The sequence below is a fragment of the Dermacentor variabilis genome, chromosome 3 (assembly GCF_050947875.1).
Source record: "Dermacentor variabilis isolate Ectoservices chromosome 3, ASM5094787v1, whole genome shotgun sequence".
Taxonomy (NCBI): domain Eukaryota; kingdom Metazoa; phylum Arthropoda; class Arachnida; order Ixodida; family Ixodidae; genus Dermacentor; species Dermacentor variabilis.
Window position 1 is genome coordinate 138,035,284 of NC_134570.1, and position 23,457 is coordinate 138,058,740.

Sequence of the window (23,457 nt, forward strand, 5' to 3'; positions counted from 1 at the left end):
TTTGATCTTGGTGGCTTTTGTCGTTCTGCCAGGGAAGGGGGCACAATTTTGCACCGATCATAAAACGCAATCACAGCGCCGCAGAGCACTTACCTGTCTAATTCATTGCAAAAGCCGCCGACACGCTTTTAATTTTACTTACAAATTACTATAGCGTTCCCCATATTTCTCATTTATTTCAAATATAAAGGGGCCTTGCTGAGTTCACAGTTCACCGAGAACACCGGAGACATAATTAAGTGCGAACCCCTTATGACGCAGGAGAATGGGGAAGAAACGAGGGTTCAGTAATTTTGTAGAACGCTTGTATTTAAAGCAGGAACGTGAATGGTTCGCCACAGAATAGACGTATCATTTTCCTTATTTTCACCGAATGTAAAGTTGGTTGCTTTAGGACTCTGGGAAACGTTGCGGCTAATGCCTGTATGGCAACCTGGAAAGCTCGATCAAGTAATTTTCTACAAAGGCTGTAATTTAGCTAAACAGACAAAAATTGTATCACTCATGACAAATTCTTCCTACTTCAATGAAATACAAGCACCATATCTTCTATAGTCCACAGACGAAAACGCAAAAGCCCAACTACATTGCTCGTATAAAATATAAAACCAGTAGGAGAGAATTAAGTAATTATATTCAAAGCACCTAATTAATCTGCACACTTCAAACTTTAGGTACGCGTCACCCATAAAATGTTGCCTATTGTTCAAAATATCAAACCTCTAGCAATTTTTGCCTTCCTAAGCAGGCGGGTAAACTTTTGAAGTCTTTCATTAATGCATCTAAACAGGCCGAAAACGAGGGCATATCAATATTTATTTCACCCCTGATTGACAGGCACACTTCATATATTTCCTGCCTAATAGCGTTTCCAGGAAACAGCTTTTCCAGAAAGCTGAAACCTGGAATATACCGTTTTTGAGGGCATCCCTTTATTCAATCTAATCCTAGTGAGAAAGCGCATGTTTGATTCAACGCTGTAGAATACGTCAAAATGCGGTCTCAGCTTTTGTAATTTTACTAATTTGTTGAAGTGATCAATCGATCTTTCTTTAAATAAATAAAAACTGTCATCTTCAAAATTTTGTTCCACGATAGTCAGATGAAAAGCGGCTGAAATTGGCTTGAAGATGCCCGGGAGTGCGTAAATATAGTGAACTAGGAGTCGGATTCCTGATTAATAAAGATATAGCTGGTAACATACAGGAATTCTATAGCGTTAACGAGAGGGTGGCAGGTCTTGTTGTGAAACTTAATAATAGGTACAAATTGAAGGTCGTACAGGTCTACGCCCCTACATCCAGTCATGATGACCAGGAATTCGAAAGTGTTTATGAAGACGTGGAATCGGCCATAGGTAAAGTTAAAACAAAACACACTATACTGATGGGCGACTTCAACGCCAGGGTAGGCAAGAAGCAGGCTGGTGACAAGTCAGTGGGGGAATACGGCATAGGCTCTAGGAATAGCAGAGGAGTGTTATTAGTAGAGCTTGCAGAACAGAATAATATGCGGATTATGAATACTTTCTTCCGAAAGCGGGATAGCCGAGAGTGGACGCGGAGGAGCCCGAATGATGAAACTAGAAATGAAATAGACTTTGTACTCTGCGCTAACCCTAGCATCATACAAGATGTGGACGTGCTCGAAAAGGTGTGCTGCTGTGACCATAGGATGGTAAGAACTCGAATTAGCCTAGACTTGAGGAGGGAACGGAAGAAACTGCTACATAAGAAGCCTACCAATGAGTTAGCGTTAAGAGGGAAAATAGAGGAATTCCGGATCAAGCTACAGAACAGGTAGTCGGCCTTAACTCAGGAAGAGGGCCTCAGTGTTGAAGATATGAACAACAATTTTATGGGCATCATTAAGGAGTGGGCAATAGAAGTCGGTGGTAACTCCATTAGACAGAATGCCAGTAAGCTATCGCACAAGATGAAAGATTTGATCAACAAGCGCCAATGTATGAAAGCCTCTAACCCTACAGCTAGAATAGAACTGGCAGAACTTTCGAAGTCAATCAAAAAGCCTAAGACAGCTGGCATAAGGAAGTATAATATGAATAAAATTGAACATACTCTCAGGAAAGGAGGAAGCCTAAAAGCAGTGGAGAAGAAACTAGGAATAGGCAAGAATCAGATGTATGCGTTAAGAGACAAAGCCGGCAATATCATTACTAATATGGATGAGACAGTTCAAGTGGCTGAGGAGTTCTATAGAGTTCTACGACGATAATGGAAGAGAGAATAGCCTAGAAAAATCTGACATCCCACAAGTAACGCCGGAAGAAGTAAAGAAAGCCTTGGGAGCTATGCAAAGGGGTAAGGCAGCTGGAGAGGATCAGATAATAGCAGATTTGTTGAAGGATGGTGGGCAGATTTTTCTAGAAAAACTGGCCACCTTCTATACGCAATGCCTCATGACTTCGAGCGTACTGGAATCTTGGAAGAACGCTAACATAATCCTAGTCCATAAGAAAGGGGACGCCAAAGACTTGAAAAATTACAGACTGATCAGCTTACTCTCCGTCGCCTACAAAGTATTTACTAAGGTAATTGCAAATAGAATCAGGAACACCTTAGACTTCTGTCAACCAAAGGACCAGGCAGGATTCCGTAAAGGCTACTCAACAATTGACCATATTCGCACTATCAATCAGGTGATAGAGAAATGCGCAGAATATAACTAACCCTTATATAGAGATTTCATTGATTACGAGAAAGCGTTTGATTCAGTCGAAACCTCAGCAGTCATGGTGTCATTACGGAATCAGGGTGTAGACGAGCCGTATGTAAAAATACTGAAAGATATCTATAGCGTCTCCACAGCCACCGAAGTCCTGCATAAAGAAAACAACAAAATCCCAATAAAGAAAGGCGTCAGGCAGGGAGATACCATCTCCCCAATGCTATTTACAGCGTGTTTACAGCAGGTATTCAGGGACCAGGATTGGGAAGAATTGGCTATAAGAGTTAATGAAGAATACCTTAATAACTTGGGATTCACTGATGAAATCGCCTTGCTTAGTAACTCAAGGCACCAATTGTAATGCATGCTCACTGACCTAGAGAGGCAAAGCAGAAGCGTGGTTCTCAAAATTAATCTGCAGAAAACTAAAGTAATGTTTAACAGTCTCGGGAAGAGAACAGCGGTTTACGATAGGTAGCGAGGCACCGGAAGTGGTAAGGGAATACATCTACTTAGGACAGGTGGTGACCGTGGATCCGGATCATGAGGCTGAAATAATCAGAATAAGAATGTGCTGGGGTGCATTTGGCAGACATTCTCAGATCATGAACAGCAGGTTGCCATTATCCCTCAATAGAAAAGTGTATAACCACCTGTGTCTTACCGGTACTCACGTACGGGGCAGAAACCTGGACGCTTACGAAAAGGTTCTACTTAAATTGAGGACAACGCAACGGGCTATGGAAAGAAGAATGATGGGCGTAACGTTACGGGATTAGAAAAGAGCAGATTGGGTGAGGGAACAAACGCGAGTTAATAACATCTTAGTTGAAATCAAGAAAATGTAATAGGGCATGGGCAGGACATGTAATGAGGAGGGAAGGTAAGTAATGTTCATTAAGGGCTGCGGACTGGATTCCAAGAGAAGGGAAGCGTAGTAGGGGCGGCAGAAAGTTAGGTGGGTGGATGAGATTAAGAAGTTTGCAGGGACAACATGGCCACAGTTAGTACATGACCGGGGTAGTTGGAGAAGTATGGGTGACGCCTTTGCCCTGCAGTAGGCGCAACCAGGTTGATTATTATTATTATTGTTATTATTATTATTATTATTATTATTATTATTAGTAGTAGTAGTAGTAGTAGTAGTAGTAGTAGTAGTAGTAGTAGTAGTAGTAGTAGTAGTAGTAGTAGTAGTAGTAGGAAAATTTTACCCCAAGCACGCCACATCCCCGATGTGTTTCGGCGTTTAGAACGACAGAAAGCTGAGGCGGTTGGTAAGCATTTATTATGTAAAAAAGAGGCGAGGCGTGCAGACAGGACACAAGAATGGAGAAGTGGACAACACGAACGCCGACTATCGACTGAAGGGAGCACTGAGGCGAAAAAAGAAAGAACACACAAAACTCATCTGCGCAAGCTGAGGAATGGTATCACCACGGTGGTCCCTTGGGATGGTGCTCCCTTGAGTTGACAGTCGGCGTTCGTGTTGTCCACTTACCTACTCTTGTGTCCTGTCTGCACGCCTCACCTCTTTCTTGCACTGTGTTTCGGTGGTCGCAGGATGTGACTTCAGTTGGGGCGTTCCTTCTCCGACCGAAATGCTACCGATCTCTGAGGGCTCAAGCTCTTCGCATCGCGCAACACTGACAGATGCGACATGAGTTCATAAGGTTGATATGTAGTGATGGGGGGTTATGTGTCTCATCACGGTTGGTAACGGTTCTACGCAGGTGGATAAGGTGCTAAAGGCGATAAGGGCTTGCAATGATCCGAGCAATTCTGATAGTGTTGATTAGGACGAATAAGGGTTAATAAGAGTCAGATCGATACTGATAAGGTTAATAAGGATCATGTCCCATACGGTTGATAACGACCGCTGAGCGTTGATAAGGTTCGAATAGAGTCAGATGATAAAAACCGATAAGGGCTTATAAGGGATGGATCTCGTCCGATAAGGTAGGTAACGACCACTAAGGTTTGATAAGGATTTATACTGATCGGTTCAATATGGATAATATTCATAATTCCGCCGTCCTGCGTGTAGATGAGCAAGTGGCACATTGTTTACGCATACTTAGAGAACTCCAGTGGAGCTTCTGCAGTAATTTTTCTCATTCAGTTTACTTCAATTTGATTGTCAATGCGAGAACATTACTTGGCTCATTGTGCGAACCCACCGTCACCATAAAGCCGTTGCAGGAAAACAGCGCACAAATTACATCCACTTCAGCTAACTAAAAAAATTTGGCAGAGACACTTAAGACAACTTACGTGCCGGAATGCGAAAGCATTATACTGTTTGTAGACCTTGGAACGTCATGAACGCGTTCATAGCACACATGCACGCGCTCAGAACGCAAGCACTAGGCACACCTTTGATCGACCAGAACATTGAAGACCCCGGAGGCCCGGGCTTCATTCCTAGCAAGACCTAAATGTACGAAATTTTCTTTCCAAAGAAATCAATTTACTTTGTTTACAGAAACCTTCCTGAGAAATTAGACGTCAATCCGAGCATGTTTTTGAGATGTTTTTAACGCTTTGCGCAAACTACGACGAGTAAGAAACAACGCGCTCGAGGTACCCGTCGGGCGACCAATGCTACATTCCCCCAGAGTATCAGGTGGAGTTCGCCCACGAACCCGGCGAAGAAATGTAGTGTGAGCAACATGGTGCCGCTCGGAAAAGTACTGTCATCGCTCTGCAAGGTGGTGTCACCGTGCTGAAAAGTGGCGCCATCGAGAAAGACTACTCAACGCAATGTGCGTGAAACACTAACGAAAAGTCTGCAAATAAAACTCAGCTGAAAGATCGCAATATGGCCGGTTTGCCATCTTGCGTGGTTGCTGCTTCATAAGTAGCAACAGTTACACTGGGCGACATAACGCGGCAGCGCAATAAACTGAGCAACATTTCGATGCAACACTAAACTAAGCGACGCAAGTCAGCGACAAGTAATGCTCTCTCATTCACACACCGTAAGAAATTCTTGGGCGCCCGCCTCCACAGTCTTCGTGAGAGGAGGGCTACATAATCGGCCCACTTTTACATTCACTCCAAGACGAAGGCGGACCTGCCCGCGCTCTCCATCTAATAGCGAAAATCTTCAACTTACTTTGCCGCTCAGTAGGTGCACAAACATTCCTAAATGTGATCTGTCACTGCCATCGTTGTTACTCGGGTCTTTCTGCTGCTTCTCCTTGCGTGATTCTTCGCAAGTTGTGATATCCATTCAGCACAGGTACCACTGAACATATTTTCTCTACAAGCGTGCACCTTTTATTGACGTATTCTCCTGACATATTCCAACGCCCATATATCACTCAACACTTAATATTATTTTGCTTTGACACTTCAAGGTCAAAGAGGGAGATCATGCCCGTGGGATGCCTTGGTGTATACACTGAGAAACGGAAGAAAGAGGGGTTGATTGTGAGACATGGGTGACAGGAGTTAGGAATAGCGTTTGGAGCAGATAAGTCGGCTGCCATAAGCTGCTCTGAAAACGCCAAACGCGCTCAATAGAAATAGAGAAAGCGGCAAATCCCATTAAATGTAGTGTTTTGTAACGATACACATGCTGTTGTTGCCAAACGCCAACTGGGTGTTTGAGACGAATGGCCTGACGTGCGAGTGCTTCGTAGCATTTGAAAGTTTAGATGCTGTGGTAGGTCATGGCTCCGGGTCACGCTTCTCCGCCTCCGACTGACAGTTGCGGGGCGCCGAATTAAGAATTAAGTGAATTAAGCCAGTCTAAACCAAGCTCATTGACGGTGCTTGGGATCTGCATAATATTAAATCAGATAGTCGGAGCTGTATCTGGCCACCATGGTCTAAACAAGTGGATAAGAAAGCGCAGACGCGCAATGTTTTTCAAGCCACCGCCGTCAAGCTGTCGTCATTCCGTTGCCGTCGTGCAGCTGTCGTCATGCAGCTGTCGATGCGCATTTGTTGCAACGCTGCCATTATTCCGTTGTCGTCATGACTGCGTCGTCACCACGCTTTCATTTCATGCGTATGTCAAAACGCTTCGACAATAGTTTGTAGTGCTACCATCAAACACCGTAATTGGCATCAACAGTAGACTTCGGTAGTGCGTTTAGTGCGTCCATTAACTTTCTTCCTGCAGCTTGAGATTTTTGTTTACTTTTCAATCGCCTTCGATGATTACTGCGACTACATTTTTCAGCCTTCAGAATTCGCTGGAACGCGATCAGGCCACTATTGTAGCTTGTATCAAGCACATGGTAACTTAACGTTAAATGAAATAAACTATATTCCATCCCGAAGTTCGTTTACCTGCCTTCCTGAAATTAAACTAGAAGGATGTCGATAAAATATGACTCCGAATCGACAACATAAACATTGAACCACTCACTAAAGCTTCGTTTATTTGTCTCGAGGTGGAAGACAAGCTTAGGAATTATCCAGGCCAGATAGGCAGTTTTTGAGAGAGTGTGGCGAAAGTCGCATGCTGTTTTTCGCAAAGGAGCGCTGTAACTGGCGGTCCAAACATCCTCGTTTCCGTAGCATCCGCGCCCGTGAAGATTTCGCTGCTCAGGGCGTCTGAAAAGTAAGATCAAGGTTTTCATCCCGGATTTCTCTCGAAGCACATTCCGTTCGCGAGGCAAGATGTAAGTAGGGTCAAAGTGGTGTGTGAGTTTGAAAATTGTGTGCTGGGTTTGTGAGCTACGAGTGTGAGCGCCAGCCAGCAAAACAGGCCACCACGCAATCAGAGCGCCGATCTTCGTCGACTTCTTCAACTAAAATCCGCAGATTTCTTGCTCTTGTTTAAGTAGCGGCATCTCCTCTCACGCAGCTTCCTAAGGCCGCCATGTTCGTGCTAACCTCCTGAAGCAGCGTACCCGCGTAGATAGCATCCGACCGTCAACAGCAGCTGCTGCACCACATGAGTGATATACAAGCTTCAGGCATGGGCCCAGACAATCAAATACGAACCCAAAAGTGACTAAGCACTGCTCTGTTCAGGCCAAACGCAAAATTTGTCGCCATAATTATGAGCCGTGGTTGCTGAGGGTGTCCGTTCTCAACTCATCCTTAAGGCGACGCCTGCCGCGTTGCTACGATCGCACCTACCGCAGAAAATCCTTCGCACAAGGAAAAGACACAAAAATAAACGCGCACAGAATCACAGCTCACTATAATGCCTCTTCAGCCTACCCTGAAGTTCGCTCACTGCGGCGTGTAAGCGACTGCGGGGGAACAGCGTTAGGAAGACCATGGCTGCCAGAAATGAGCGCCGCCCAATGAGATTTGTCAGCGGTGCGTCAAAGCGCCTCGCTACTTAATGAAAAAGCGAAAACGTATCTAGGGACTTTATCTTCAAAGTGTCACAATATCTATAGGGGCGCGTCAGCGTTGGTAAAACTATTGGAGAAATCTTGTAGGTCTCATTCTGAGGCACATCAGCAGCGCACACTTCCGGCGACTCGTCACAATGCAAGTTCGAAGCTCGCGCCCATCTACACCGGGGAGTGGATAGAAAATGCAAAGACAGATGGCGCACCAAGATGACTGCACTTCGAGCTTCCAGAACGCGACGTCGGGGCCTCTTCTATTGTGTTTCTTTCGACGGTGACTTGCCACGTGGGGTTATTACATGTATAAAAATGGGAAAGCGAGTCTAAGATAGATGGACCAAATATTAAGAAAGCGTGTATGAAAACCTAATGCGGACAAGCTCGCCTTGTTTTCCAACTCGCCGGTTGCAGCGGCCTCTTTCATATTAGTCTTCTACGCACGCGGGCACGAGTCAGAATGAGATCGCGGCGGTCGCCTAGCTAGGGGGGAGGAATGTAAAATGCTCCTCTACCGTACTTTGTGGCCACGCTAAGGAGAACCACGTGGTTACATTTAATCCGGAGGCCTCCGCAATGGCGTCTCTCACAGTTCCTGTGAATCCTGCCACATACCCCTAGGGACTTTAACGCCCGTCATTAAATTCTGTCTGATGCAACTCGTTCTTGACCTCGCGCTTCTCTACGCGGTTATTGCAAATGCGGTACGACAAACACAGCTCACCGCAGTTTCGAAGCACTATTGCACGCAGCTTTTCTTTCTTTCGCGATTGATTATTTTTTGTCCTTGTTGCGTACTGCTTGCGCTCTCCACCTCGGGGCGGTAATCAGTGATCGCCCTTGGAAGAATCGTGGCAGGAAGGCTCGTTGCGTGACTCGAATAAGCAGTTTCGTGGCGTGTGTTCAAGGCACGGCGAGCAGTTTCTGCCTAGAATGAGAAAAAACTTATTTCAAATCACTGTGCTGTGAAGCCACGCGAAGTATAGTTCTCCTCGCGTTCACTCGTGCCGGTATACAAGTGCACCCACGTGACTGCCTGCTCTACGTGCTCAAATCACGTTCTTCTTCTCTTGATTCTGCATGCAGAACTTGCACGCCGCGTTCTCTGCAGCATTGGAAGCCGGACCAGTGCAACTTTTGAAGTAGGTGACCTCTCTTTTTTGCGCCTCGCTCGTTTTGGTTCCGATTAGCTACGATTTCTTCTGTTTCTTTCGCAAGGATGTTCAGTGTGCGTCTAGCGCTGCCCACAGAATGCGCTAGCGCCAGTTCGTCCAAATGTCACTTATTTCGCTGCTACGCGATTGATCTAGTGCGCTTACTTTTATTGTTGTGGTGGTGAATGACACTGATCTTGTCAGTGTCAAGAGCTGCGAGTTGGCACGTCCGACAATGTTCCCAATTTTCTTTTGTCGTACTATACTGCAATTTAAATCAAGAAAGATGCAGTAGTTGCCTGGCTGACACAAATTCAAGTGCAGATAGACATGCTGTGAATTATCAAGGTCCGCAAAATAACTTTTTCTTGGGGGAGTTGGTGTTTGCCGAACTACATGTTGTTGGGGGGCAAAAAAAGTTGAAAAAGATATTCTAAATGACAGAAAGAAGGGAAAGAAATACGGCGCTACATTCACAATTGTTTATTAGGCACGAAGCTTGCTACATATATACCGCGCACAGTCTCGACATCACGGGCAGCAAAGAGCAAGCGACAGGTCATCTTGCTTGTGTCAAGTGCAACAATTTCATTTCCGCATCATGTAACGAAACAGATGTTTTACTGACACATGCTTGACCGCTGATATCAATGTTACATGCCTCTAGCAGTTGCCGCGCAGTTTTATCTATACTCCTACCTAGAATTCTTACCTCAGAAAAACATGACTTACAACAGCACGACCTGCAATGCGTAGAGAATGGGCATTCATAGGCTTTTGTGAAATGTGTGCATGTTCCCTCATTCGGTCGTTCACACAACGGCCAGTCTGCCCGACGTAGGTCTTCCCACAACTTGCGGCATCTGGCAAACCACAGCAGTGGAACACTATTCCACGTAGCGTTTTGCGTGCTTGACTTTGCACGTTTGCACTGCATACCTTGCGATTTGGGGGCATAGGCGAACCAGTTTGTTCGGGCTGAAAAACACAGCACGTACCCCCATGCCTCTTCGCCACCTTCTGGAGGTTCTGGCTCACCTTGTGGTAATAAGGTACCACCTGGGTGTTTCTTCAGGGATCCGGCTCACCTCATGGACTCCACTTGGAATTATTTGTACGTTTGAGCTTCTGCAGCAAGGTTTGTGCCACCGGGGTGATGACCGAACGAGGAAATCAGGCATTTAAACGCCCCTAGACCTCACGCTCGATGGAGCTGGTGAACACACGTCCTTCTAAGCGCAGGCCCTAGCAGAGTGTCGTTATACCTCTTTTAGCAATTTTCCAGTGGACAGAGTCCTATGGGCAATAGTCGTTTTTGTGCTGACGGACAATAGCGTCAAAAAGCATGCTCATTTAAAAACCTGATGCCTGAATCTAAAAAAAAATTGCAACTGATCATAAGTTGGAGGAACATGCGTAAAAGATAGGCCTTGACCATGGAGTTTAAAAATATCCAATAACTTGTTAATTTCGTCACGGCATGTTAAAGAATACTGTTGGTCCATTGTAAAAAATGTATTCTACGTACCTAAAAACTCTTAACACATGTGTGCCCTTTAAGGCAGTCGTCGAGATTCTTATCCATTCCAAAAGAAATACGTCACATAATAAAGGTACTGCGCATGAACCAATACAAATGGCCTTTTTTTTGCAAGAACAGGTGGTTGTCAAAAAGGATAAAAGCGCTACTCAGATAGGTGTCCAGTAAGGTTAAATATGACAAGCACTCAGACCAACACCATTCTGAAACTCGGGTTCACCTCAGTCATCAATACATGTCTTTAGAGCAGCAAACAATTCACGGTGCGGTATGGAATAAAACAGGTCTTCTATACAATAGAGAACGGCAAGCGAACATTGTTGTCACGAAAAAAGGATGTGATTGCATCCGAGTTAGGAACAAGGAGGGGATCTTTCACTTCCAGATTCTTAAGGCACTTTAACAGGGACTTCCTGACCTGAAGTTGTCATGTGTCACGTTCACTGACAATAGCCCTGAACGTAACATCTGTTTTGTGCGCTTTTGCACTGAAGAAAACTGTGGGGGAGCCTTTCTTGCTTTTTTTCTATATATTTTGCTAAAGTATTTAAAGCGATATCTTTACGAAAACGCAAAAAGTCTTTTCTCACGCGCGGCACCCGAGTTTCTTGGGGTGTAAAATTTTGGTTTACGGCCTGACGCGCTTTTGCTTGACAGGTATATTTCGACAGGATGACAAAACCCCCTTCCTTTTTGGCTTGCAAGAGAAACAAATCTTTGGCTTTAATATAGCTGATAATACTTTGCATGGGCGATATCTTGGCGCTTACGATTCGCAGCAAACTTCTGCAGGGAATCAGCACCTTGAAGCAAACACCTCTCACGTTGTTTTGCATCTACTTTTCCTGCTATGGAATGATTCATTGCTCCCAAGTCCTGCACTGAAGTCGTTGGTTGAAGTCCATATTTAGATCCTTTTTGTACCACGTTGCGATATCTTCTGGGACGGGGGCGTTGCCGAAGACATGAAGCCTGTTGTCCAGCTGTTTGTTTAACTTGGTATTTGCATGGAGCCTCATTAGTTGAAACAAAGTAGTTTTGCACGACGATTCAGCCAATTGGTGGAAGTTGCGTCTGAAGTTTTTCAGCTTTTTTAGAAGCCAGCCACTCTGGGTCTTGATTGAAGCAAAGTATGCATAGCCAATCATAGTAAAGTCGAATCTGCCTCCACAGTTCGCAACGAAGAATCTTGCTCACCCCTTTGATGGGTTGCCATGACGGTTGAACAGGTCCGAGCTGAGTGGGAAATTCTTAAGGAACCAGTCCTTTCCGGACACAAAATCCGACAGGCCTGGCCCTGCACGTCGCCATCACGATGTCGTTCGAAAATGCTTGCACATTATGAAGAAAACTTGCTGGCGACGAAGGGAGACAACGAAAGACGCCCCCCTCCCTTGGGTGCGTGCCTGCCGCGCACAGCCTCGACATCAGGAGCAGCAAAGAGCAAGCGACAAATCATCGTGTTTGTTTCAAACCCAACAATTTCCGCACGGTACAACAAAACAGATGTTTGAATAACACATGCTTGACCACTGAGATGAATGTGATATGTCTCTAGCAGTTCCCGCGTGGTTTTATCTCTACTCGTACCTAGAGTCTACAGCCGTACTAGAGCCACAATGAAAATGAAACCATCCCTATGATTACGACAATTAAAGAGAAGACAAAAGACGAGAATGTGTCACCAAGCTAAGGAGCAGGCATCCTGATCAGGCATCAAGCAGGCATCCTTAGGTATCAAGCTAAGTATGGCTGTCCTGTCTGGGTCAAGCTGGGATTCAAAACTTTTACTCACAAGTCGCACTATCCCGCTTAATTTGCGGGGTTAACAACCTTAACTCGAAGCCCAGTACATTTACCTGAAGTTCACGAATGCGAAAGTACGGTGATGGAGAAGTGGGCTAACAGGAAATAGGGATATGCCATATGACGAATATGGCCTTCTGGTCTTTTCATTTAGCGTATTCTACTTCGTGCTCATCAGTTTGTATCCATGAACGTGCACCAACTCCCTGAGCAACCTACTTCACCTCACCTCTAGTTCTGTGCAGTACCTCTCACATGGGTCTCATCCAAACATTCAACTGCAACGCGTTAACCGCTGAGCTATTGGTGCCTTACTATCACCTTTTCCGACCTGTGTAGGTTGAAAGCGGCATTATGAAGTTCCGTGCAACTACTCGTGTCCTAATCAGAACTTTGCCTTTTTAGGAAAAATTCACGGAGTCGTTCCAATTATCACTACTTCTTCTAAATAAACGCCGTAAATATAAATACTTAAACAAAAATGATATTATACGCGGCACCATCAAGTGTTGGACTCAGTTATTGCTAGCCAAGATAGGCGATGAAGACAAGACAGAACTTTACCCATTGTCTGCGGCGCCGATACATATAGGCGTATAGAAGCCCACCTGGGAGCCGTAACTCTCCGGAGTTGCAGAATAACGTTTTGCGGCACTGGTCTGTCACTCTTTCATAAATGTGTGTTGCTCACCAGGCAGCGGAAAAGAGTATCACGTTTCGGAATCTCTCAACATATTTTGCCTGAATGTCGTGGCACGCATCCTTTAGTGAATGCGGCTATTGGTACAGCCTAATAAAGGCATTCCGCAATCGTGCAGAGCACACACGAAAGGGGATGCAACGGACGCAGGTAGGTAAGAATTGGAAAATTAGCGATTAATTTTAGCATGAAAAAGAACGCACAATGAAGGAATCATGGCGATGTATAGCGATGTTTACCCTAATATAATGCAAGACGCCATACAGCGGCTACTGATGGTTTGGTGGATTTTAATGTCCCTAAGGAACACCTGGCCTGTGAGGGACACCGCAATGGTAGGTTTGGCATCGACAGACGACGCAGTAGAGGCAATAGTAATAACTTGGACCAATGTAATACTCAATAATCCACACTCACCTTTAATAGATGAGCTTTTTTTACGTCCCATTCCCTTCGGAACACGCCCACCTCTCCCAGGGAACCCACAATTTTAGACTCGCTAGCATAACGGCACAGCCAATAAATAGCGATGGTGACTGGAGGCTCGCCGCTACCCCGTTTTAGAAGGAACGTTCTTAATATTAATTGATCGTGTTCGTTGCACGTCTAAACGTCACTCTTTATTGCGAAACGCGCTTTGTTTCATTCCAGGCACTGTGCCTAAAGTAGGTTCTCTCCTGGCCTTGTTAAGGGGATATTTATTAAAAAAGAAATGCTTGACCAATGGTGGGCTCGTCCTTCGAATACCGGATACCTGAAAAATATTTCGCGTAACACCGAGTATCACTTATGACTTAAATCTGCATAATTTTTTTAATAGTAGGGCACTGTGAATATTTCTATATTCATAACTTATTCCTTATATTTCCTTTACATGCAAGATATTATATGGAACTTTGTGAGTACATCGTAGCAATTCCTGTGGGCATGCAATCTTTATTTGCAGATTCTGCGGTATCTTTATTTCTTATCGCCTTTCAATATTTCAAAGACTTAATGATGATCGCATACTTATGCAATACCTTGTTCCTTTGCAGGTGAGTAGTTGTCGCAAGCGGGGAGCCATGGCCTGGCTTTACGCTTTCACCTGCACCCTCCTTGTGATTCATGCTGCAGTAATATCGCGATCCCAAGAGCAATATGCGTGCGACAGCGACACTACGCTTCCTCCACGTTTAGTCCGCGAGATCCGTAAATACAAGCCAATCGTAGACAAGATCATAGACACCGTTGTGTACGGCGACGAACAAAATGTGACGTACGATGAGCTGGCCAAGTTCGTGGACACGTTCGGCGCGAGGCCATCTGGCAGTAAGAGCTTGGAAGACTCGATCGACTACATGTTCGACATGCTGCGAGGCCAGGGGCTAGACTTCGTGCATACTGAGAACGCGAGCGTGGTAAACTGGCAGAGGGGTCACGAAGAAGCGTGGATGGTGGAGCCCAGGTTGAAGCGAATGGACATCCTGGGCTTGGGAAACAGTGTGTCTACGCCGCCAGGAGGCATCACGGCTCCGGTGCTGGTCGTTGGGTGCTTCGACGAACTCGAGGAGAATTCGAGCAAGGTAATAAGGGCTTGGATCAATTGCCGAATGGTGAATGCACTGCCATGGCGGCATTTTGTGTCGCTAGCCATCCTGAGTGGCTATTTGTAGTTCGTGTGGTGTATCTTACGTGCGTGCAGTGCTCACTCATTCTCTTTTACCCTTCCCCTCCTATTTAACCTTACCACACGCCAGCCTTCCACAGTAGTAATCCGAACACTCGTCTAATTCACCCCCCTACCGTGCCTCCTATTGCTTCGTCTCTCCTACCACATTCGCGTAATCTATGTATGCCCCCTTACCCTAACTGAAATTGTTTATGCTAAATTTCAGGATAGAAATTTGTAGCGAAAATGTTCTTGTTACAATGACGTTTCTGTCAACTAACGAACTGCTACAGAAGTGAAGGAATTTGGTTCTAATTCGAGAATTGCTAGAGAAAATGTTGTAAAAGCGCTGATGACGTTAATAAGGAAGTAAGCAAACCAACGATAGAGAAGGAAGCAATGAATTGTCGTTACGCATATTTTTATTTATTTTATTTATTTACAGATACTGCCAGCCCTTACACAGGGCTATAACAGGAGAGGAATATGAACAATTATATATCACATATTTTGTAAATGGAAAATTGTACACTGAAACACAAAAAGGGACAATAAATTAAACTTAATAACACCAAGAGGTAACAGCGTAAACCGCTGAAGATAACAAGGACACAAAATTAAGTATATTATTTACAAACTAGGATATTTCCAATGTGTTTTGCGAAGAAATCAATTCATGAGGATGAAACGGCTTCTTCCGACAGGGAGTTCCATTCTTTGATAGCTCTTGGAAAAAAGCTATACTTGAAACAATCGGTATGTATAACAGGGGGACGAATAAACATTGAATGACGATGTCTAGTGGTTTCACCAGAAAGAATTTCAAATAAGTCTGTATGCCTAATATGAACATGATGATGAATTATTAGGTAAATATATTTAAGTCTTTCATATTTAGATCTACACTGTAATGCCGGTAGGTCTGCCTGTACACAAAGTTGAGAAGGGGAGTCCGTCCGCCGATATTTATTGAATATGAATCTGACTGCCAGACACTGTACTCGTTCGATTTTTGATATATATATAGCAGTGTAAGGGTCCCAGACAACCTTGGAATATTCAATTATAGGTCTAATTAGTGTTTTATAAGCTAGAAATTTTGCTTCTTCAGTTGCGAATGGTAAATTGCGCCTTAGACAACACTTGTTAGACTAGGCACACACATAATCTATAGGGTGGTTCCAGCGAAGATCACTTTTTAAAATCATGCCAAGATACTTATGCTGATCAACCCTTATAAGTTCATGATTATTAATAAAATAATAGTAGTTTAAGAAATTTAACTTTCTAAGACAGTGATAACTACAGTTTTTAACGGATTTAGCACCATTTGCCATTCATCACACCATTTCTTTATTTTCTGTAAATTTGCTCGTAATTTAGCCTGGTCTCTTACTGCGTCAATTTTATTGTATATAATGCAGTCATCTGCGAAGAGCCCGATGGAAACATCTATTTCATTCGGGAGGTCATGTATAAATAAGAGGAATAAAAGGGGGCCGAAAACACTGCCTTGGGGAACTCCCGACTTAACACATGAAATCTGAGACCTTGTACAACTAATTTCGACATATTTCTCGCGAGAAAGAAAATAGGATGAGAACCATTGAGTAAACGCAGCATTTTTGAACATAACATTAATTTTTCTTAGTAGTTTATGGTGAGACACTTTATGAAATGCCTTCGCAAAGTCCATGAAGATCATATCCGTCTGTCCCCGGGAGTTAATAGTTTCTGAAAGATCATGGGCTAATTCGATGAGCTGAGATGTTGTGGATAGGCCTTGACGAAAGCCATGTTGGTGGATAGATAACAAATAATATTCATTAATATAAGTTAACAGATGTTTCGAGACGATATGTTCAAGCTTCTTTGAACAGGTACTAGGAATTGATATAGGGCGAAAATTTGCTAAATTATTAGCACCGCCGCTTTTGAGGACACGAATAACTTTAGCTTGTTTCCATACCTTTGGTAAAATACCGCTCTGAAGTGAAGACCAAAAAATTTATGGAAGATATTTAGAATTCCATTCGGCATATCGATAAAGAAACTCGTTAGGGATGCCATCGGGTCCAGGGTTTTTCTTTATGTCCAAACGAAGCAAAAGGTAGAGCACACCTTGTTCAGAAATTTCAACGTCGGCAATAGGCGGCCTGTCAGATGGAGTTTCAATACTCGGCATAATTCCGTTGTCTTCTGTGAACACAGATGCAAAATAATCATTGAAACTCTCGGAAGAAGGATGTTCATTAGATTGTGTCGTTGAGCGAACATTCGATGATGGATTCATATATCTCCAAAGTTTACCCGGTGCTTCTTTTAGAAATTTTGGGATTGTGATCCCAAAGAACCTTTGTTTGGATTCTTTCACAAGCATCTTAAGATTCCTTCCAAGACATTGAATGGTGGAACGAGTCTGAGTGCTAGGATTCTTTTTACACTTCTTACGTTTTCGTTTTATTAGCCTCTTTGAGTGTATTATTTCTCTAGTTATCCAAGGGCTTCTATTGCTAGTTTTCTTTAAACGCTTAGGTATATACAGTTTTATAGAAGACATGACCAAATTAGCACAGTACTTCCAGAGACAATAAGAACCCTGATTATGCATGGAAAGTTCAGAGAATCTCTCATAAGTGCCCTCTAGCTATTCTAGAACCCGAACATCATCAGCTCTAGCAAAGTTTAACACGACATTTTTGCGGGGATGGTTTACAGTATTGGCGGAAAGCCTCAAAGACAGTTCTACAAGTTTATGGTCAGAGATGCCATCACTGGTCTCACAGTCTATTGGTAAAGGCAACAGGTCATTAGTCACGAAAACAAGATCAAGGATAGACGAAGAACGAGCACTGATTCTAGTATAGTCGGTCACCACTTGGTTTAAACCAAAACAAAAAACAAGATCAAGAAGCTCATTGCAATTCAAAATTTCTGTATCTCCAGGAGAGTAAGCATTCCAGTTTATTCCAGGTAGGTTGAAATCGTCCAAAAGTATAATATTGTCTCCTTGTATATTGCACTACATAAAGTGCCGGAGAGAAGAAAGAACCTGGACTGGTGAATTTGGTGGCCTATATATACCGCCTATGTGGACTGAACGATTCTTATAAATTATCTTAATCCAAACTGCCTCAATATCAGCGGGGACAGGAAGTATAATAAAGTCAATGTTATCGCGAATCATTAACGCAACCCCACCACCTCTACCATCCCGGTCCTTCCTTGCCATTACATAAGACTTTGGAGTTACCTCGCTATCTAATATACCTTTATGAAGCCGTCTCACTAATCATTGTAATATTCGAATCATGCTCTATAATCATAGCTTCGATATCCTCGACCTTATTTAGTATGCTGCTTGCATTAACATTCAGTATCCTGAAGGAATCGCTTTCGAAAATTCAAGCATGGTCATCCTGAGGGCGTGCTTGACACTCATAGCACTCTTTAGTGATTTCATTCCACGCATAAAGGACATTTTTGACTTTTATTTTGTCATATAGAAGTTTAGCTTTTGCTCCATTTGACCTTCATATTCATTAGGTAACAGTGCTTTATGATGTCCAAAGCGACATAGGCACAAGCTTTTCGGCTCCAAGACGGGATGGGAGTTACCGTGAATATAGTGCCACTTGGTGAAATAATTTTCTACGGCCGTGATACTGACATATGTCTCGTATGTCTGTCACGAAATGACTTGTTTTCTGTTCAATAATGTCCGTCAAGGCATATCGGCAGGTAGCGGATTGTGTGAACACTAATGTCGAAATATAACTCCGTCTTTTCTGGACCGGTAACAAACGCAAATGCCACTGACATTTTGAAGCACCTTCGAAATATTGCAACTCTACACATTATCATTAGAGTTTCACGGCTTCCTCATAAGCAGATTATTCCGGCCAAGCTCCCTATGGTCTCTTCAACTTTTCATATTCTCCTATTTTCACACTGTATCTGTTACAATACAACATGTGCTCTGCAAATGAAATGTACATAAGGGCTAAAGCTTGGTTCTATAGTCACCAGTCTCCATTCATGACATTCTAATCTGATAAAAGACAAAATAAGTTACCGAGAACCCTCCGACACTGTTTCGCAGCATACAATTCTTATACATCCAGCCGTGTCCCTTTACCAAAAAACTGTTATTCTACCAAGATAAAACTTTCACTTAGCTAAGTTTAGTGACTTATCTGGACAAAAGAAGAGCAAACAGTAAAACTCTATCATTGATAAAATAGATGGTCATAACGTCCTCTGGACCGATCTTTGTAGAGCGAAGCTCCAGGTGTATTGCCTCTAAGCTCAAAATATTCGCGCATAATATATATTCTTTACCAGCAGCAAAGAAACGTCGATTTCTGTGTAAAAAAGCACTTCCCTGCACTGAAATGTATGGTGCTAAGAGGCTCTTCTGATCTCGTTATGTGCCGAAATTGAACACTGAATCGGTGGAATGTATTCGCACTTCAGACGCGTCGATGTGCTTATGCAGAGAAGCAAGAAAGCGCATGCGTTCTTAGAGGGGCCCTGCGACACAAGTTAGGCATGTCGTTTTCATCGCTTCTTCTGGTACTATGGGATGCGGCCATCTCGTAGCGCCAGCGGAAACGCCGAAAGTATTTATTATGTTATTTGACCAGAGAAACCGCCTCCTGCTCCGACCACAACTACTCGCAGTGGAGAATTTTGGCAGCGGAAGTTGGGCATGGTGCATGTGACTTTGCCCAGTGGCTATACGTTTCGATTGGTTGACACGCCATGCTGCAGTTAACATTTTCGGGGTCCAGCTAAGTCACGCCAATACGCGCTTAAATAAATACTAGTAAAACCATGTTTTATGCTTTATCAACCACAAAGTATATCTGCTTTTGAATACCATTTTTTTTCCAAAAAAAATTTCAACATGACAGCAAATATCACGTTGCACTATAATGTACCTTGAAAAACAAGTTTGGTTTGCACCAGAGGTGCGGAGGGGCAACTCCGGAGTTTAATATATGCCGGAATCATTCCGCATTTTGAAACACCCAGAATGGAATGGAAATAGAACGATGGCACCAGTGGGACAGATGGACTGGGAAAGGAATGAGAGTACGAAATTTCGGAATGGAGCTGGAACAGAATGAGTGCGTAGTTTTGGAATCCTAAATGTTGATATTGAACGAAACAATGAAACAGGTAAACTTGGCATTTGGCCTGAAGTAAGCTGGCACACTATAGTATATTTTTCCTACGAGTTCTTTCAGTGTCTACCTATATGTGACTACCTTTGCCGCGGTAAATATAAACAACACTCGATTCGACACATTCTAAACTTCAGAAAACGACGGAGACACTTCTGCTTTACGAGAATGAAGTGGATTCAAAAACAGCTACTCATAGTTGTCAAGAAACAGAATTCAGTTCTGCAAGAGCAGAGTTGACCTACCACACAAAGATGGAGGCCAAGAGCGATTGCTCAAACTGGTTTACCCTGCAGGACTCTACGGTGATTTGGAACGCCTGCCGCAGCTTTTCTCACGCTGTCGAGTACCCGGAAAGTGTGATAACACGAGGTCATAGAGGTGTACTGGAAAAAAAAATTTGTCCCGGTAGTATGCCAGCAGCTGCGAAACAAAAAACACCACCCCGACGAATTATACCAATGCGCTTTACATTTATGTTAGTCACCAAAGTTGCCGAATAACCTAGCTCGATGCATTAAACGAGAAGAGAGGGGGTTAACCGAGGGGCACGATATTTATTAATCATATCATACATAAGAAGCCAAGAAACAATGATACCACAGAAAACATAGGGGAAATTGCTTGTACTTACTGACTGAATAAAAAGGACGATTAAAAGATGGAAAGGAAAGTGGATGAAAAAACGGGAAATTTGTTTTGTCATTCACTTTCATTTTCATTAATTTATTATTTCTTTAATTCAATTAGTAAGCACAAGTAATTTCCTCTATGTTTTCCCCGCCGTCATTGTTTGTTGGCTTCTTATGAAATGATTAATAAAAATCAAGCCCCTCGGACAACTCCCTTTCTTTTCATTTATTGTTTATTACGTAAAGAGGGTCTTGAATGCTGCAACATTGATGCCTTCAGATAGCATATGTGGGTTTTTGGCCAGTCGCCTTCACCCAGAGAATTATCACGTACCCATGACGCTTGCGGCAAGAAGGATGTACCACAACCGCCGCCAAGGTCGGTGAGTGGTAGCGCTAGCTAACACTCCCATGGTTCTAGGAGATAATCATAAATACCCGAAAAAGTGAATGTGAAAACGGCGCCACGGTAGCTCAATTAGTAGAACATCGCACGCGTAATGCGAAGACATATGATCCTTCCCCACCTACGGCAAGTTGTTTTTCCATCCTCTTTCTTTTCCATTAATTTCAAAATTTTTAAAATCAATTAGTAAGTACAAGTAATTTCTCCTGGTTTTTTTTTTTGGTGTCATTGTTTGTTGGTTTCTTATGATAGCTGGATGCATGGCATATGCAACGGCGTAAGATTATTTTCTACTTTCCTTTAAGCAAATGAACAACGGAAGAATTGCAGATATTTGTAAATAGTGGGACTGATTTAAAACGCGTGCTTTGCTTGGTGTCGCATCACGCGAGGACGTCGTGAACCGCCTAGCACGTGTGCAGGTAAAGTCGCAAGTCGCTATCAGAGCTGTCACAAATCGGCAGCAGCAGACTAAGTGTTTATTTAGAGAAATTGGCGGACCATGATGTCAGTGACATGCGTGGCTTCATCCTGAATTGAAGAGAAACGAGCTAAACGGGACGAGACGTACTGTTCCTTGTAAAGGCATGTAATATACTGGGCCACTTTCGAAACCATACCATATCACAAAGTGGCATGGTTCGGAGATATTTTGATCGCAAGAACTGAACATATATGTTGCTGTCACATTACATATTCGCCACTTCTAATCGGTGCAGATAACATGTTTCTTGACGCTACTTGACAAGCAAGACAATAAAATGAGTGTAATGTTTCATATATTTCTTTGCCTAGTCAAAGTACACGTGTAATCGCCTTGAGTACATATCTTATACATGCGTTTGTCAAATAAGGCACCCCGGTGTACGCATGCTGTATTGACCAGGCAGGTGCTGTGCCATCTGAGTGTTCGCGGACTGATTATATTGAGGCCTATAGTGACCATTTTCCCAACACATAGGCAAATGTACTTTTGAGGAAACTAAAATTCACAAAACGCTTCTTTTTTTTTTAAATAAACGTAGGGCCATCCAACGGACATCTAGGAATGCAGGTGAAGCGAAGCTTTCGTGAACCGGTTGATCAAATGCTATAAATCTGCCCATTTCCTTCCTGCTTTTTGGGAAAAAAAAGGAAACCGGCGCCTCCGCACGTACTCTCGCGCATCCGTGTGGCGCAGTGTGACACACGCGGTGGTCGTCTGAAAAGAGTTAGTGCGCCTTGACGCTATAAAATAGTACGCGCGATTGCAGTAACGCAGGACAATGTCTTTTCTTTTACTTTTCATCGCCTAAGCCTGGTCCACCTTCTTTCTGTAAGGCAGCTGGTGTCCCGCGCAGATGTTGCAGCTTCGACTTCTCCAATACCTTCCAAACCTAATCGTGCCATCCACATTTGCGCATGTACCAGCTGCCCCTGGTTCGTTTTTTTTAAGGTTGTTTAGAGGTTCCGCTTTTTTTGTTGAAAGTTCGTTTCAGCATAGAGTAATTTTAATGCTTTTACAACAGCACTGTCTGCCGCAGTAGCAGACTAGCTTTTTCCTACACCTTTTTATTGCGTCCCCTATTTCAAATGTGGATACCAAGGTCTGTGCAAACGCCTCCGCCGAATGCACTTTACATCAGGCGTCAAATCCTTTTTCTTCAAGTTTCGCGCAAGAACCATCCCAGTTAAGACGCGGTTTCAGGTGACAGTTTGCTATCTCTCATGAGGAACAAACTGCAGACTATTTTCGCGTGAAGAGACAGTAGAATATTCATTTATGGGCTGCAGGAGTGCAATTCTTTTTGTGACATCCTACAAAGAACCCTGAAGAAGGGTCAACGAAATCCTTTTTTTTTCGGGAAAGAGTAGCTTATGTGCATAGCGTGTACGCGGCTGAAGAGCCGCAGCCTAAGTGGATATCTGTGTTAGATGCATGCTTGCCTGTGTATTAACTATGTGTGAAACTCATTGCTTGTATGGAGCTACGTATTTTTTCTACGAAGAAAATAGAAAAAGAAAGTGTGTTTGTGGCTTAATGGTTCGATCGCTTCGAGCTGCAGTGCGAGAGGACCGAAGTTCTATATCTCAATATGGGCGAGTAATTCAGATTCCTTCTATTTTAATGCGCAAGCTATTTAGGACGACATCAGCAAGTAGCCACGATTAGGAAAGACCGGGAGTCCTCGCGGAAAAGCTTCGCTTCAAACCAGTAGATATTAAAGAGATTACGGACAACGCCCTGATAGAGAAAACTGGCCGCTAACACGTTCTTTGTGCGAAATAAAATAAAGGTTTTATTATTTGTAACGTTATTGAGACTTCACAAGTACGTTTTTGCTACGTGTCACGCAAGCACATGCGGTAAGCAATTATAGAGAAAGCGTTTCA

The 23,457-nt window shown here is 43.5% G+C and overlaps 1 protein-coding gene across 5 annotated transcripts in view; it reads left to right on the forward strand.

Moving 5' to 3' along the window:
- Positions 1–23,457, forward strand: part of LOC142576308 (carboxypeptidase Q-like) — a 63,672-nt gene that overhangs the window by 30,570 nt on the left and 9,645 nt on the right. For 2 of the 5 annotated variants that reach the window (XM_075686382.1, XM_075686381.1), the window contains 2 exons: positions 9,093–9,148; positions 14,244–14,771. In XM_075686382.1, the coding sequence (XP_075542497.1) occupies positions 14,271–14,771 (501 nt within the window). In that variant the 5' untranslated portion in view covers positions 9,093–9,148; positions 14,244–14,270. Of the gene's footprint in view, positions 1–9,092; positions 9,149–9,904; positions 10,299–14,243; positions 14,772–23,457 lie in introns of those variants that run through there. The other 3 variants (XM_075686383.1, XM_075686384.1, XM_075686380.1) reach the window with 3 other exon arrangements.